Source organism: Entelurus aequoreus, linkage group LG05, assembly GCF_033978785.1.
Source record: "Entelurus aequoreus isolate RoL-2023_Sb linkage group LG05, RoL_Eaeq_v1.1, whole genome shotgun sequence".
Taxonomy (NCBI): Eukaryota; Metazoa; Chordata; class Actinopteri; order Syngnathiformes; family Syngnathidae; genus Entelurus; species Entelurus aequoreus.
In genome coordinates this window covers 84,549,618-84,566,532 of record NC_084735.1, presented here as the reverse complement: position 1 = coordinate 84,566,532, position 16,915 = coordinate 84,549,618, and the positions used below count along the sequence as shown (strand labels likewise).

General features: G+C 40.3%; 1 protein-coding gene, 1 long non-coding RNA gene and 6 other non-coding genes across 11 annotated transcripts in view; 4 read left to right on the top strand and 4 right to left on the bottom strand.

Annotated features, from left to right (window-relative positions):
- Positions 1-159: 159 nt before the first annotated feature.
- On the top strand, positions 160-3,490 carry LOC133651151 (uncharacterized). Its single transcript, XR_009826383.1, has 6 exons — positions 160-397; positions 1,715-1,799; positions 1,990-2,062; positions 2,244-2,284; positions 3,121-3,214; positions 3,393-3,490. It is a non-coding gene; the product is annotated as an uncharacterized LOC133651151 (long non-coding RNA).
- LOC133651257 (small nucleolar RNA SNORD49) lies at positions 1,838-1,914 on the top strand. The gene has a single exon (XR_009826396.1). It is a non-coding gene; the product is annotated as a small nucleolar RNA SNORD49 (small nucleolar RNA).
- On the top strand, positions 2,103-2,176 carry LOC133651259 (small nucleolar RNA SNORD65). Its single transcript, XR_009826398.1, has one exon. It is a non-coding gene; the product is annotated as a small nucleolar RNA SNORD65 (small nucleolar RNA).
- On the top strand, positions 3,252-3,325 carry LOC133651262 (small nucleolar RNA SNORD65). Its single transcript, XR_009826401.1, has one exon. It is a non-coding gene; the product is annotated as a small nucleolar RNA SNORD65 (small nucleolar RNA).
- A 1,257-nt stretch (positions 3,491-4,747) lies between the features above and the next one.
- Positions 4,748-16,915, bottom strand: part of nsrp1 (nuclear speckle splicing regulatory protein 1) — a 13,973-nt gene continuing 1,805 nt past the window's right edge. For 3 of the 4 annotated variants that reach the window (XR_009826379.1, XR_009826381.1, XR_009826380.1), the window contains exons 4-12: positions 16,128-16,256; positions 15,842-16,049; positions 12,204-12,306; positions 11,344-12,131; positions 6,482-6,554; positions 6,216-6,293; positions 5,984-6,031; positions 5,022-5,115; positions 4,748-4,844 (exon numbers count right to left, since the gene is read on the bottom strand). Coding sequence is in view for 1 of the 4 variants with exons in the window: in XM_062049123.1 (XP_061905107.1) it covers positions 11,354-12,131; positions 12,204-12,306; positions 15,842-16,049; positions 16,128-16,256 (1,218 nt within the window). In the remaining 3 variants the exon portion in view is untranslated. Of the gene's footprint in view, positions 4,845-5,021; positions 5,116-5,983; positions 6,032-6,215; positions 6,294-6,481; positions 6,555-11,279; positions 12,132-12,203; positions 12,307-15,841; positions 16,050-16,127; positions 16,257-16,915 lie in introns of those variants that run through there. The other variant, XM_062049123.1, reaches the window with a different exon arrangement.
- LOC133651261 (small nucleolar RNA SNORD65) lies at positions 4,912-4,985 on the bottom strand. Its single transcript, XR_009826400.1, has one exon. It is a non-coding gene; the product is annotated as a small nucleolar RNA SNORD65 (small nucleolar RNA).
- On the bottom strand, positions 6,099-6,172 carry LOC133651260 (small nucleolar RNA SNORD65). Its single transcript, XR_009826399.1, has one exon. It is a non-coding gene; the product is annotated as a small nucleolar RNA SNORD65 (small nucleolar RNA).
- On the bottom strand, positions 6,367-6,443 carry LOC133651256 (small nucleolar RNA SNORD49). Its single transcript, XR_009826395.1, has one exon. It is a non-coding gene; the product is annotated as a small nucleolar RNA SNORD49 (small nucleolar RNA).

Genomic DNA, 16,915 nt, shown 5'->3' with positions numbered 1-16,915 from the left:
ATTTACGTCACAGTTCAATCTTTTAAAAATGACTTCCTTTGTGGTTCGCTCACACGCCAGGACGGTAGGAGGCGACAAAACCCCAAATGGATGATTTGGTTGGTGACGCCCCCCTCTGACGTCACGTTCAAGCGACACAAGCTATAAATAGCCCACAGCTGGCGCGTTTCCGTCTTTCAGCGTCTACTCTGCTTTCAGGCGGTCGCAGTGGAGTTCGCTCTTCTAAAAAGACCGTTTTATTTGTAACTACTAAACGACATGTTAGTCCCACGCTACAATTCCATTTTGGAGTTAAACGGTGAAGTTTGGTGTCGAAATTCGAACAATATTGTGGCTACAATGGCAGCTTGGCGACCAGCAGTCACGTGGACTCAAGCATGGCGCACCTTACAGAATTGTAAGTTACAGTTGTCGTAATATTATGTTTACTAATATACTTCTTATTATCATACATGTACATATAAAAATTAAATAGTGAAGTTATTCGAGTTAACGTATTTAATTCAGTCTAAACATTTACTGTTGAGAGCGTGAACCAGTTAACGAAATTGGAGTCGATATTGTTCACATCATGATGTATTCGGGATACATGACACACATTACAAGCGAAGTCGAGATTACTTGAATCTGAATCGCGATTCTAAACCATTCAGAATTTGCAAAAACATATTTTTAAAGTAAGATTTAAATACAATTTTAAGACCTAACTAAGCAACCAGAAGGGTATTTTCAAACTGGTTTTGGACGTGTTGTAGTTACATTAAATACATTGCGAGAATAGTGTTGAATCGATTCCGAGACGAATCGTCACCCCAAGAATGGATCAAAAAGTTGAGTGCCGAGAGTCACACCCCTAAAATCTATAAAACTGTTCAATTGTTGAATCCAACTTTTCAAAGCTGGTCAAAAATATTGGGATGTAAATCATACTTAAGTTATATTTTATTCAAAGCTGTAGGGTCAGGGGCTGTGGCTCCTCCTCTTCTATGAAAATTTACTCTGTTTTAGTCGCTCATTTTGTCACCTGTACGTCTTTTAAGGTTAAATGTGGATGTTTTGTTAAGCTAGCTTTTAGCACATACCGTATTTTTCTAACTTAGTCGCAGTTTTTTTTCATAGTTTGGCCAGGGGTGCGACTTATATGTGAAATTGTTAACAGATTACCGTAAAATATCAAATATTATTTAGCTCATTCACGTAAGAGACTAGACGTATAAGATTTCATGGGATTTAGTGATTAGGAGTGACAGATTGTTTGGTAAACGTATAGCATGTTCTATATGTTATAGTTATTTGAATGACTCTTACCATAATATGTTACGTTAACATACCAGGCACCTTCTCAGTTAATAATAATAAAAATACCTGGGATTTATATAGCGCTTTTCTAAGTACCCAAAGTCGCTTTACATGTAGAACCCAACAGTTGGTTATTTATGCCTCATATAACGTACACTTATTCAGCCTGTTGTTCACTATTCTTTATTTATTTTAAATTATCTTTCAAATGTCTATTCTTGGTGTTGGCTTTTATCAAATACATTTCCCTCAAAAATGCGACTTATACTCCGAACAATACGGTAGTTGCTTTCTATAGTTAATGGACAAAAGTCGCATCCTGAATATCCATCAGTTTATTTATATAGCCCTAAATCACAAGTGTCTCAAAGGGCTGCACAAGCCACAACGAAAGTTCAAGTTATTTTGTATGCAGCACTCGGCCAGGACGCCATCAAAGCTGGGACCGCCGCTGAAGATTGGAGGTCATGAGTCGTGGCATTTGGGACGTCACATAAATGGTGAGTTGTGATTAATTAGAAGTGAAAGTGTAGAAGATGTCAAGGATGAAAAGTGTGAATAGGAAGTGCCGTCTGATGCGACAACTGACGAGGTTTCTTGATCACGTGTCTGAGTCGCCATGGCAACCATTCTCTTCGCCGCTCTCGCACGCTTTCTCCTGACGTCTGTCCCGCCTTGTGTTCCTCACAGGTTTGGAGGTGTGCTGCTCAAGTTTCCAGAACCTCTGTTCTGTGATCCATGTGAGGTTCTGACCCACCTTGAGGTAACTTGAGAGCTCTTCAAACCTGAGGTTTTTTTTAATGTGCTGATGAAATCTAAACTGAAAAAGCTGGAATTACCGGCAGATTGTTCAGTGGTGATCTTTGGTTTTCTGAACTTTGACCATGTAACGTTGGAAACTGTTTACGTTTAAGTGGAATATTAACTTCTTATTTCATTTGAAGGTTTCCTGAAGACCTGCCATCTTCTACACGTTCATTGAAATGTAAGTTTTTAACATTTAATGTTTGCACTTGTACCAAATATGTCAACTTTAGTCATGAGTTGGAAGACATTTTTATTCATGTTCATGTGCTTAAGTGAAGTGTTATCTCATAATTCTGACCCTTGTGTTAAAGTGATTAAGTCTTGCTTGGATGTAATCACTTAAAATGGGTGTCCTTATTTTTCCCAACCCACAATATTCAAGTGTGCGGCCACCATTTTGATATTTTTCCAAACCGATACATTTTTTTACCTTTTCGGCTCCCCTTAACTTTAATCCTGTAGTTTAAATTTAAAAATGTAAGTAAACATCCTTATTTTTAAGTTGTAATCTCTAGATTAATTTAGTTTTTTTCAAAATTGGTTTATGGCAAAACATTATACATGCAGTGTCTTCCCCCAAACAGATTTTCAAAGTTGAATATTTCAAAGGGGTTGATTAATAATTTTCATTAACATTTTTTAGCAGTATAAAAAATTATACTAAAATTATTGGATCTTACAGTGCACTCATAAAAATTTTATGTCGCCGTTTAAGATAAACTTCAGACCTATTGAGTTTGAGTTTATTTGGAACATACAAGCATACAACATGATACATCACAATTTCCAGTTTCTCTTTTCAACAAGTTCGAAAAGGAGTAGGAAGAAGCAGAGCTTATTTAATCCTACCCCTTTTCTTTACATAACAGTTGCAAAACTTTTTGTTCACTTCCTGTTCACAATTTATTCACAATAAACTCCATAAGTAATCACAATAAAAATAAATAAATAATAGTAAGAATTCGATAATAATAATCACCTGTATGCTCTTGTTTCTTTAAATGTCTTGAACAGGTTTAGGTTGTCCACTGAAGGCCCAAAGTCTGGGATTACCCTACAGAAGAGAAAGGATGGATGGCTTCAGGATCCCACCTTTCATCTTAGTCAGGTGAATGTCAGCAGAGATGTCACTCGTCTCTTTTGTGTGCTGATGAAATCTAAACTGAAAAAGCTGGAATTACCGTCAGATTGTTCAGTGGTGATCTTTGGTTTTCTGAACACCGACTAAATGTGCTGAAGTGTCCTTGAATCGGGAGATGACTTTAACGTGGAATGTTTTCTTGCAGAATGTGGAACTGGTCGGCCTTTTGATGAGGAAGGAAATTATTGAAGAAGCAGCTTTTTTGTGTATAAATGTTTCAAATGAATTAAACAACTTTTGATTTACCACTGCCCTTTGTAAACTTGCCCGAGTATCATAACATTCCAACATTCTCAAAGCCTTCATTGCATGCTTAGTTTCTCCAAGAGTGGGTGTTGTATTCATGTTGGGACATTACTCAATGCTTCATGTAACAAGCTACCAGTTATACCCAGTAAAACAGACGTGGAACACAGATTAGTAAACGCTGTATAAAGAATAGGTTAGACTTCATCCCAAAAATAGTTTTAATGCAGATTCTAGAATTCTACGTGTGGAAATCTCAAAGGACATAATTAAGATCTGATTCAACCAGCTACTGCTTCAGTGGTGTCAAATGTGCATGGATCTGACCCAATAAAGTTAACTACATCCTTGGCTTCCCACTAACTCGTGGCCAATGTCTCCAGTCTGTGTGGATGAGTGAGCACTCGTTAAGAGAGACTTAAGTGGCGGGATATGTTTATGCAGCCAGGACATCCTGAAATTTGTCCCCAGTGAAAAAAGATTTGCTCCGCAGCCCCGTTTTACTAAACATCTCCAGTCTCTACTTGGGAGAGCCAGCATCTAGTCTGGTGCAAACATGGCCTAAAGGCCCCCCAAGGCAGAAGTCACAAATGTGCCACCTTTTATGCAGCCTCAAACCAAAAGGCAAAGTTCACAAACGAGAGAACTACAATGTCACCATCTTGAATAAAGGAGCAGCTCAGTATATATAAATGTCAACAGTAATTTAAATCAAGGGGGATTGCATATTTCTCTTTGATGCCTGCATTGGCTCAACTAGGACACTAGATGGAGCCATAGCTTGCGTCTACAATGGAGGACTAAACTATTCATTTAGACCAGACAGCTTGTTTTAAAGCAAATCAATGGCTTATTTTTAGTCAGTGAGACAAGACAAGATGTCCTCCAGCCTGCACTTTGCACACCAAGCCTACATTAACTAAAGACTACAAATAGTGAGAGAATACAAGTTTATTTGGAGGTATTTACATGATTTAGCTAAGGGGGGGCCATCAGTCTTCTTCTCGCTCGATGTAACTCTGGAGGAGCGAGCCATCTTCAATCTCTGGCCGAGCTCAGCATTTGTTCATTGGATCGTTTGGCAAACTTGCTCACCTTCTCTTGTCTGCATCCTCCTTTGTCTTCTGGCTGCAGGCCAGGCATGTTTGAAATTGCAATCTCACAAGGGGTCTACACCCTCTTGGAGAAACTAAGCATGCAATGAAGGCTTTGAGAATGTTAGGATACACACAGGCAAGTTACAAAGGGCAGTGGTAAATTAAAGGTACTTTAATTCAGTTAAAACATTTATGCACAAAATAGCTGCTTGAATCATTTCCTTCCTCATCAAAAGGCCGACCAGTTCCACATCCTGCAAGAAAACATTCCACGTTAAGTCAGCTTTCGATTCAAGGATACTTTCAGCACATTTAGTTGGTGTTCAGAAAACCAAAGATCACCACTGAACAATCTGACGGTAATTCCAGCTTTTTCAGTTTAGATTTCATCAGCACACAAAAGAGACAGCGACAGCTCTGCTGACATTCACCTGACTGATCCTGAAGCCATCCATCCTTTCTGTAGGGAAGCCAAGACTTTGGTCACATCTTCACCTCTGAAGCCCTCAGTGGACAATCTTAAACCTGGTCAAGACAGAAGCTTTAAGTCAGTTTAAAAGCTAACTTTAAAGTTGACTTGAATAACAAAGCTGCCATGTAGGCCGTTTATTTATTTGAAGCCGTCATTGCTCAAAAGGGTAATTAAAATCAATGTTGTGAATTATTGATTTATTTAAACTCCAATTACTTCACAACAACTTTGAAATACTTCTTGGGGAAAATATTACATGTTTTGTGTGTTTGGCATACAAAAAATGTCTTGACAAAAACTTGATAGATCTGAAGTTTCTTAAAAGGGGACATAACATTTTTATGAGTGGGGCCCTTTAAGATCCAATTTTATATATATATATTTTTTTTTAAAATAAACTTTTACTGATAAAAAAAAAAAAAAATGAAAATTGACCCTTTTAAGGCTGTAATTACTTCACATTAAATATTCCACCTTGAAAATCTGTTTGGGGAAAACATTGCATATATGTTTTGCCATTAACAGATGTTGAAAAAGGGCAAAAGGTTACTTTATATCAACATACTTTAAGTTGATCAAGAGATTTAAACTTTGAATAAAAATAAGTATGTTTATTTAAATTTTTTATGATTAAACCCATGGATTAAAGTTGAGGAGAGCCCAAAAAGTAGCCTGGGTTTTGAAAAATATCAAAACGGCCACCGCATGCTTTAATATTGTGTGCTGGGAACAAGTTAAGACCCCCAACTTAAGTAATGGCATCCAGGTAAGACTAAACAACTTTAACAAAAATGTCAAATGTATGATAAGGTAACTGACTTCATTTAATAACAGGAAGATGAACAACAATGCCTTCCAACTCATGACTCATTTCTTCATATTTAGTACAAGTGCAAACATTAAATGTTGAAAAAAACTTACATGCAGCATTTCAATGAACATGTAGAAGATGGCAGGTCTTCATCAAACCTTCAAATAAAATAAAAAGTTAATATTCCACTTAGGCGTAAACAGTTTTAAACGTTACATGGCCAAAGTTCAGAAAACCAAAGATCACCACTGAACAATCTGACGGTAATTCCAGCTTTTTCAGTTTAGATTTCATCAGCACAATAAAAAACACTTCCTGCAGTTTGAAGAGCTCTCAAGTTACCTCAGTCTGCTCCCAGCTGGGTCAGAACCTCACGATCATGGAGCAGGCTCTGGAAACTTGAGCAGCACACCTCCAAACCTGTGAGGAACGCAAGGCGGGACACCTCAGGAGAAAGCGTGCGAGAGCGGCGAAGCGAATCGTTGCCATGGCGACTCAGACACGTGATCAAGAAACCTCGTCAGTTGTCGCATCAGACGGCACTTCCTATTCACACTTTTCATCCTTGACATCTTCTACACTTTCACTCCTAATTAATCACAACTCACCATTTATGTGACGTCCCAAATGCCACGACTCATGACCTCCAATCTTCAGCTTCCATGGAATCCTGGCCGAGTGCTGCATACAAAATAACTTTATTCAGGATGCGGCTTTTGAGCATTAACTATGGAAAGCAATTATGTGCTAAGCTAACTCAACAAAACATCCACATTTGACCTTTAAAGATGCACAGGTGACAAAATGAGCGATTAAAACAAGTTAATTTTCATAGAAGAGGAGGAGCCACAGCCCCTACAGCTTTGAATAAAATGTTTGATTTACATGCCAATAATATTGACCAGCTTTGAAAAGTTTGATTCAACTATTGAACAGTTTTATAGATTTCAGGGGTGTGACTCTAGGCACTCGACTACTTGATCCATTCTTGGGGTGACGATTCCACTCAGAATCGATTCAACACTATTCTCGCAAAGTATTTGACATAACTACAACACGTCCAAAACCAGTTTGAAAATACCCTTCTGGTCGCTTAGTTATGTCCTAAAAATGTATTTTAAATTGAAATCTTACTTTAAAAGAGGTTTTTAAAAATTCTGAATGGTTTAGAATCGCGATTCGGATTCAAGTAATCTCGATTTCGCTTGTAATGTGCGTCATGTATCCCGAATACATTACGACTACTATTTCGTTAACTGGTTCACGCTCTCAACAGTAAACATTTAGTCTGAATTAAATTCGTGAAATCGAATAATACGATAATAAGAAGTATATTAGTAAACATTATATTACGAGAACTGTAACTCACAATTCTGGCACGTGCGCCATGCTTGAGTCCACGTGTCTGCCGGTCGCCAAGCTTCCATTATAGCCACAATATTGTTCGAATTTCGACACCAAACTTCACCGTTTAACTCCAAAGTGGAATTGTAGCGTGGGACTAACATGTCGTTTAGCAGTTACAAATAAAAAACGAGGTCTTTTAGAAGAGCGACTTCCACTGCGACCGCCTGAAAGAAGAGTAGGAGCTGAAAGACTGGAAAACGCCGGTTGTTGGGTATTTATAGCTTGTGTCGCGTGAACATGACGTCAGAGGGGGCGTTACCAACCAACTCATCCATTTTGGGTTTTGTCGCCTCCTACCGTCCTGGCGGGTGAGCGAACCACAAAAGAAAGTCATTTTATAAGTTTGAACTGTAACGTAAATTTACGCACACAATAATTTTGAAGAGTAGTTATAATAAAATAATAGTTATAATTACGAAGAGGGAAATAAAAAGATTACATGGGATTTATTTTCGTGTACTGTATTTTGTTCTTTGAACACGTTAAGTATTTCAATGGTTGAACTCGGCACTTTTGGGTGTTTTACGAGTTATTACGGTAATCTACGTCAGTGGTCCCAAACCTTTTTGCAGCTGGGGACCGGTCAACGCTTGAAAACTTGTCCCACGGACCGAGGGGGTAAATTTTTTTTGTTTTTTCCATAAAGAAATACAATCATGTGTGCTTACGGACTTTATCCCTGCAGACTGTATTGATCTATATTGATATATAATGTATATATTGTGTTTTTTATGTTGATTTAATAAATTTAAAACATTTTTTTTTTTTTTTTCTTGCGCGGCCCGGTACCGTACCGGTCCGCGGCCCGGTGGTTGGGGACCACTAATCTACGTCATAGTAGCTCAGACCAGGAACAAACCACAGTGGGCGGGGTTTGTTTTCAGAGCAGCCAGCCCGAAACGCGTGTGTCGGAAACAGATGCAGAAGCAGGTTTTTACAACAAAGTTCTGCATTAAAGTGATAATATATCATATTGTAGGTGTTTATTACTTATAATTTGTTTCTGTTGTGTTTCGTTTGATTGTAAAAAATACACAACTATCCAGGAGCTGGTCTGAGAAGTAAAAGAGGAGCAATGTTCATATGTTGTTAATATTCAGTGTTTTATTGCTCATAGTTATTACTGAAAATCCCACTTTCTTTATTCTAATGTACATTTTGGGTGTCCCATTCAGTAAAAAACTGTAAAATTCCATTCCGTTTTTTGAGGTGGAGCGCGAGAAGTGACAGGCCGCCATCGAAGGTGAGAAAATGTGACGAGTAGACTAGAAATGTATGCGGTCAGGCATCTGTACGGACACCTGTGAGCTTCTAGCACAGGGGGTCCAAACCTTTGCCAACGAGGTAACAAGCAACCACTTATACCCAGTAGAACAGATGTGCACCACGGCATGGAATAAAGATTTGTACGCAACGTGTATAAAGAATAGGTTGGACCTAATCCCAAACATGGTTTCAATGTAGATTCTAGAAGTGTACATGTGGAAATATTATCCATCCATTTTCTACCGCTTGTCCCTTTCAGCTGCATTTGGGCGGTAGGCGGGGTACATCCTGGACAAGTCGACACCTCATCGCAAGGCCAACACAGACAACATTCACACACTAGGGCCAATTTAGTGTTGCCAATCAACCTATCCCCAGGTGCACGTCTTTGGAGGTGGGAGGAAGCCGGAGTACTAAAGGACATACAATTAAAAGCAGAGCTGTTGCAACAAGCTGCCACTTCAGTGTTGTCAAAGTACAAACAATTCATGCTATTGTGCACAGATCTGACCCAACAAAGCAACCTAGAAATTGTTGCGTCTGACCGGTCAATCCCAAATTCTTTCAGATGACACATATGCAGAGTAAGAAGGACCATCAAGACAGAATAGGAATATTATCAAGTTTTACTAAAGCTTTAGGAGACCAGTCCTACAGTCCGTTAATAGCGGCATGGAGAAGCGGTCTGAAAATCAAACAAGAAGAGACAAATTATTGGATACGAAAACAGCCCCCACCCTGCCCAGAAAGGAATACAGCCTCTTTGTTCTAATACTGATAAGGTAAAAAGGGAGTATGCTATACTCACCACATTCCAACCCCTTCAAGGTAAAGCACAGAGTTTACTTGCGGACATAAGATGCAAGCAAAAAAAGAGTACACATAGGAAAATATTAGCTGCTTTAAACATGACTATGAATAAAGAAAGAACTCTTAAAAATATATGCATTCTCCACAAGAGCTAACTATGTCTTAGGCTGCCCACTAACTCATGGTCAATGTCCGGTCCGTGCGGATGAGCGAGAACTCGTTCAAGCAGAATTAAGTGTTTATCCAGCCAGGACACCGTAAAGTTTGTCCCTCCGAGCGTTCAAAATTTGCTCCGCAGCCCCGTCTTACTCTGCATGTCCTCCAGTCTCTGCGTGGACTCGGGTGTGGTGGAGAGCCAGCAGCTAGACTGGTGCAAACATGTCCTCAAGGCCCCTCACCCCCAAGGCAGAAGTCACGGAAGTGCCACCCCTTTGTGCAGTCCCGAACCAAAAGGCAACAATCACAAACGAGGGAAACAAAAATACAAAGGCAGACACTACAGTGGCGCCATCTTGGGATAAATAAGCGGCTCAGTGTTGTGCAGATAAATGTGAACTTGTCAACAGCAAGGAGATTGCATATTTGTCCCCCACGGGGCCAAAAGGTTTCTCTTTTATGCCTGCATTGACTCAACTATGACACTAGATGGAGCCATAGCTTGAATCTGCAACTAAGGACAGCACTTTATACATTTAGACCAAACAGCTTATGTTTGAAAGCAAAATGACACCAATGGCTTATTTTTAGAGATGTCCGATAATGGCTTTTTTGCCATTGATATTGTCCAACTTTTAATTACCGATACCCATATATACAGTCATGGAATTAACACATTATTATGCCTAATTTTGTTGTGATGCCCCGCTGGATGCATTAAACAATGTAACAAGGTTTTCCAAAATAAATCAACTCAAGTTATGGAAAAAAAAATGCCAACATGGCACTGCCATATTTATTATTGAAGTCACAAAGTGCATTATTTTTTTGAACATGCCTCAAAACAGCAGCTTGGAATTTGGGACATGAGGAGGTTGAGGTGGGCGGGGTAGGGTGGGGGGGCGAAGTTGAGGTGGGGTGGGGGGTAGCGGGGGTGTATATTGTAGGGTCCCGGAAGAGTTAGTGCTGCAAGGGGTTCTGGGTATTTGTTCTGTTGTGTTTATGTTGTGTTACGGTGCGGATGTTCTCCCGAAATGTGTTTGTCATTCTTGTTTGGTGTGGGTTCACAGTGTGGCGCATATTTGTAACAGTGTTAAAGTTGTTTATACGGCAACCCTCGGGGTGACCTGTATGGCTGTTGACCTCTGTTGTGTTTATGTTGTGTTACGGTGCGGATGTTGTCCCGAAATGTGTTTGTCATTCTTGTTTGGTGTGGGTTCACAGTGTGGCACATATTTGTAACAGTGTTAAAGTTGTTTATACGGTCACCCTCGGGGTGACCTGTATGGCTGTTGACCTCTGTTGTGTTTATATTGTGTTACGGTGCGGATGTTCTCCCGAAATGTGTTTGTCATTCTTGTTTGGTGTGGGTTCACAGTGTGGCGCATATTTGTAACAGTGTTAAAGTTGTTTATACGGCCACCCTCGGGGTGACCTGTATGGCTGTTGACCAAGTATGCCTTGCATTCACTTGTTTGTGTGAAAAGCCGTAGATATTATGTGACTGGGCCGGCACGCAAAGGCAGTGCCTTTAAGGTTTATAGGTGCTCTGTACTTCTCCCTACGTCCGTGTACACAGCGGCGTTTTAAAAAGTCATAAACTTTACTTTTTGAAACAGATACCGATCATTTTGAAACCGATACCGATAATTTACGATATTACATTTTAAAGCATTTATCGGCAGTCCGATATTTTCGGACATCTCTACTTATTTTTAGTCAGTGAGACAAGATGTCCTCCAGCCTACACACTAAAGACTACGAATAGTCAGCGAGAATAGAAGTTTATTTGGAGGTATTTACATGGTGTAGCTAAGGTGGGCGTGCACACCTTCAGGCCGTCAGTCTTCCTCGCACTCGATGTAACTCTTGGAGGCGGAGCGAGCCATCTGTCGAGCCAGGTAGCGATCTCTGGCCGAGCTCAGCGTTTGTTCGTTGGATCGTTTGGCAAACTTGCTCACCTTCTCCTCTTCCTTCTTGTCTGCATCCTCCTTTCTTTCCTCCTCACCCTCCTTTCTTTCCTCCTCATCCTCCTTTCTTTCCTTCTCATCCTCCTTTATTTCCTTCTCATTCTCCTTTATTTCCTTTTCACCCTCCTTTCTTTCCTTCTCATCCTCCTTTCTTTCCTTCTCATCCTCCTTTCTTTCCTTTTCACCCTCCTTTATTTCCTTCTCATTCTCCTTTCTTTCCTTCTCACCCTCCTTTCTTTCCTTCTCATCCTCCTTCGTCTTCCTCTCTCCTTTCTCTTTCCTCTCGTCTTTCTCTGAATTCTTCCTCTCCTTCCTTTCCCCCTCTCGGTCTCTGCTGCTCCCTTCCTTACGCCGCTCTTCCCGCTCGGAGTCCCGCCTGCTGGTGTGGCTGCGGCGGCCATCTCTGTCCTCATCTCTTCTCCGCCCGCGTCGCTCGTCCTTCTCGCGCTCTCTCTTCTTGCGCCGGTCCCTCTCTCTCTCGTCGTCGCTGCCCGACGAAGGCGAGCGGTGTCTGTAATGGCGTTTGGAAGGCTTGTTAAATCCGTGCTTCTCTTCGCGGGCGTCCTCGCCGCCGCTTCCCGGACTCTGCGTGTTATCGCCACTCGCTTGTGACGCCTCCTCAACCTTGATATCGCTCGGGATTTGACTTCTGATGGCCGACACAGACAAAGCATCAGTAACAACACCCGGTGCACACCTGTGGTGACGCAACAACACGTACTTGTTGGCCGAGCGATCGGGGATGGCCTCCTCGCCTACAGTCTGGTTCAGGAGGTGGCGGTAGAAGCCGCTCAGGTCTTTTTGTTTCCTCACGTCCAAAGCAGCTAAAGAACAAACATGTTAGTTGGGATTGACGTGCTCCAACACGGGTGTCTAAACTTTCTAAAGACATCCGGGATTACAACATTAACCAAAAAAAAAAATAGAATAGGCCATTTTGCTGAAATGTGCAAAATAAACTTAAATGCTAACAGAATTCGACATGTATCAAGTAGAGATGTCCGATATTATCGGCCAATAAATGCGTTAAAATGTAATATCGGAAATTATCGATATTGTTTTTTTTCATTATCGGTATCTTTTTTTAATTATTTTTTTTATTTTTATTAAATCCACATAAAAAACACAAGATACACTTACAATTAGTGCACCAACCCAAAAAACCTCCCTCCCCCATTTACACTCATTCACACAAAAGGGTTGTTTCTTTCTGTTATCAATATTCTGGTTCCTACATTATATATCAATATATATCAATACAGTCTGCAAGGAATACAGTCCGTAAGCACACATGATTGTGCGTGCTGCTGGTCCACTAATAGTACTAACCTTTAACAGTTCATTTTACTCATTTTCATTAATTACTAGTTTCTATGTAACTGTTTTTATATTGTTTTAATTTATTTTTTATTCAATAATTTTTTTTACATTTATTTATCTTATTTTATTTCATTAATTTTTTTTAAAAAGGACCTTATCTTCACCATACCTGGTTGTCCAAATTAGGCATAATAATGTGTTAATTCCACGACTGTATACACTACCGTTCAAAAGTTTGGGGTCACATTGAAATGTCCTTATTTTTGAAGGAAAAGCACTGTACTTTTCAATGAAGATAACTTTAAACTAGTCTTAACTTGAAAGAAATACACTCTATACATTGCTAATGTGGTAAATGACTATTCTAGCTGCAAATGTCTGGTTTTTGGTGCAATATCTACATAGGTGTATAGAGGCCCATTTCCAGCAACTATCACTCCAGTGTTCTAATGGTACAATGTGTTTGCTCATTGGCTCAGAAGGCTAATTGATGATTAGAAAACCCTTGTGCAATCATGTTCACACATCTGAAAACAGTTTAGCTCGTTACAGAAGCTACAAAACTGACCTTCTTTTGAGCAGATTGAGTTTCTGGAGCATCACATTTGTGTGGTCAATGAAACGCTCAAAATGGCCAGAAAAAGAGAACTTTCATCTGAAACTCGACAGTCTATTCTTGTTCTTAGAAATGAAGGCTATTCCACTAAATTGTTTGGGTGACCCCAAACTTTTGAACGGTAGTGTATATCGGTATCGGTAATTAAGAGTTGGACAATATCGGAATATCGGATATCGGCAAAAAAGCCATTATCGGACATCCCTAGTATCAAGTCATATAACTATGAAGCGTACACATGTCAAATGAGCTAAAACTGTATCAAATAAGTAGGGGTGTAACGGTACACAAAAATTTCGGTTCGGTACGTACCTCGGTTTAGAGGCCACGGTTTGGTTCATTTTCAGTACCGTAAGAAAACAACAAAATATACATTTTTGGGGTATTTATTTACCAAATTTGCAAAATCTTCCACCAAAAATATTTTTCTTAGTGGAATATTTGATGTGAAGTAATATGGAAGCTTGGATAGGTCAATAATTCATAATAACATTGATTTTGATTCAATATTATGTTTTGAGCAATGACAGTTTGAAAGAAAAACAAAAAAGCTTTGTTTTATTAGTCAACATTGCAACTTTGTCTAAATTACATTTAACCTTTAAGCTTTTTTATTTCACTTTTGTTATGTTTTTGTTTATTTTAATAGTATTTTTAGAATGTGCCGTGGGCATTTAAAACATTAGCTGTGGGCCACAAATGGCCTCCGGGGCACACTTTTGACACCCCTGCTATAGATAATAAAAAATTAAATGTGATAAATCTATGGATAAAAAGCAGAGCCTGGCGACGCATGCGCGTTTATCATAACTCTCTCTGTCTCTGCCCATCCCTCACCAACGCTGCTGCGTGCACAATTTGTTTTGTTTTTAACCTCTTCTTAACCCTGAACGTACATTGAAAATACATGCAACCCTAACTCAAAATGCCGGACATTTGAGGCATTTAAGAAACTCCGCCCTAACAGCTCCGCAAAAGAGGAAATGTCCGGTGAAAAGAGGACGTATGGTCAGTCTATCGTAGCCCGTTAGCTGCTAGCATACAGTGTGTTGTGCCTCGGTGTGCATTGTTTACACAACGTGCGTTACGTTACATAATATGTCCGTGTGGAAACTCGTTCGGTACACCTCCGAACCGAACCGGAACCCCTGTACCGAAACGTTTCAATACAAATACACGTACCGTTACACCCCTAGTATCAAGTCATATGACTATGAAGTGTACACATGTCAAATTAGCTAAAATTCTACCAAATAAGTTATAGGACTGAGGTGTTCGGCTGCAAAATCGTCCAAAAAAGTTAGCATGCTAATGTTACTTTGCTAAAATACTAACGCTAGCATTGACAACTGTCTATGCGACGTCAAGGCTTTGTTAGCCCAGAATTTTTTAATAATGAATGAGGGAAAAACGGAAATTTTAGTTTTTGGTCCGGCCTTCACTGACTTGAGACCATTGCAAAATGATGTGCGTCGCCAAAGTCACCAGCCTTGGCGTCACCATAGACAGCGATTTTGAACTTGACAGACAAGTCAATGGTGTTTTAAAATCGTGTTTTTATCATCTTTGTCTTTTAGCAAAGGTAAAACTGCTTTTATCTTTTAACCTTTTTGATGCTTTTATTTCAAGTCGCTTAGACTACTGCCATGCACTTTATGCCGGCATTAGCCAAAAAGCTCTCTCCCGGTTGCAGTTAGTCCAGAACGTGGCAGCACGACTTTTAACAGGGGCCAGGAAACGCGAGCACATAACCGCAATTCTTGAGACTTTGCACTGGTTCATTTTAGAAATGATTTTAAAATCTTGCTGTTTGCTTTTAAAGCTTTGCATGGACTGGCACCTCATTATATCTCGGCCCTCATCCAAATTTACACTCCTGCGCGCGCTCTGAGGTCCGAGAGCCAGCTCCAGCTCGTGGTGCCCAAGACCAGACTTAAAACCATGGGAGACAGGGCCTTCTCTGTCCATTTTATTGGGCAATTATGTGACGCCGTCCGTGGTTAACTGCACATATCTTATGCCTTACTTCTTTGTTGAGTTTAGTGATTATTGATTAGCCGTACTAGCGCTGTGTCAAATAAAAAATAGCAACTATGGCGACATCCCAAACTTCTAGTAGACATGCTCTTTTTTTCGCTCATTCGCTCCTCGTCTGTTTCATCGTCACAAGATCCGGACTTTGCATGCACATTAATTGTTTTATTTTAATAATCTTGAGAAGCCATATTCAAAATAAAAATTCAACTCGTTGTCCAGCCCTACTATATTGTACTGGTTTTAATATCTTGAAAGTACAAAATGTATACATTTTTTTATACGGCCCTCGTTGGCAAAGGTTTGGACCCCCTGGGCTAGAAGCTCACAGGTGTCCATACAGATGCCTGACCGCATACATTTCTAGTCTACTCGTCACATTTTCTCACCTTCGATGGCGGCCTGTCTCTTCTCGCGCTCCGCCTCCTCCTTCTGCTCCTGCAGCTTCAGCTTGTAGGCCGTGGTCACGTACGCCTCCTTGTCGGCAAACTGCTCGCCCTCCGCCTCGCGCTCCTTCTGGATCTTTCTCTCGTCCCTGCGCTCCTGCTCCTTCTTACGGTTCTCCACTGCCTTCATGAGCTGGTGGATGTACTTTGGCTGCAGGGACACCAGAACAAACAGGAGTAGGAAGGACGGCCTTCATTCTGACAGGCTTGGGTTCAGCAAGGACGTTACCCGCTTCTCAACTCCCGACAGGACTTTCTTGCTGTTGTCCAGCCTCTGCTGTTGGATGTTATCGTACACGGCGTCGTAGTCGTACACCGTGCTGTCCTGCTCCAGGGCCTTCGTCATCTCCAGCTGAGTCTGCAAAAACACACACATGGCGTCACCAGGAAGTCAACTAGAGATCCACTGAATATTGGCATTTTGACATATATAGACCTTTTTAAAAAATACACCAGCAGAAACAATATATTAGGGCTGTGAATCTTTGGGCACTGCACAATTCAATTCAATTATTGGGGGCAACAATTCAAATCAAAACGATTCTTGATTCAAAGTCCACACTTTTTAATAACAATTGGGTGCCAGTTCTATAATTAACTACCAGAGGTGGAAATCTTTGGGCAGCTCGCGCTTACGATTAAGCTACGACTCTATTAAAAATCGATTATTGATGCGTCTTTAATTTATGCATACCGTATTTTTCGGAGTATAAGGCGCACTTAAAATCCTTTCATTTTCTCAAGAATCAACGGTGCGCCTTATAACCCGGCGCGCCTAATGTACGGAATAATTCTGGTTGGGCTTACCGACCTCGAAGCAATTTTATCTGGTACATGGTGTAACGATAAGTGTGATTAGTAGATGGTAGTCACACATAAGAGATATGTGTAAACTGCAATATGACGCGAGTAAACAACACCAAAACTTTAAATGCCTAATTTTGTTGTGATGCCCCGCTGGATGCATTAAACAATGTAACAAGGTTTTCCAAAACAAATCAACTCAAATAATGGGAA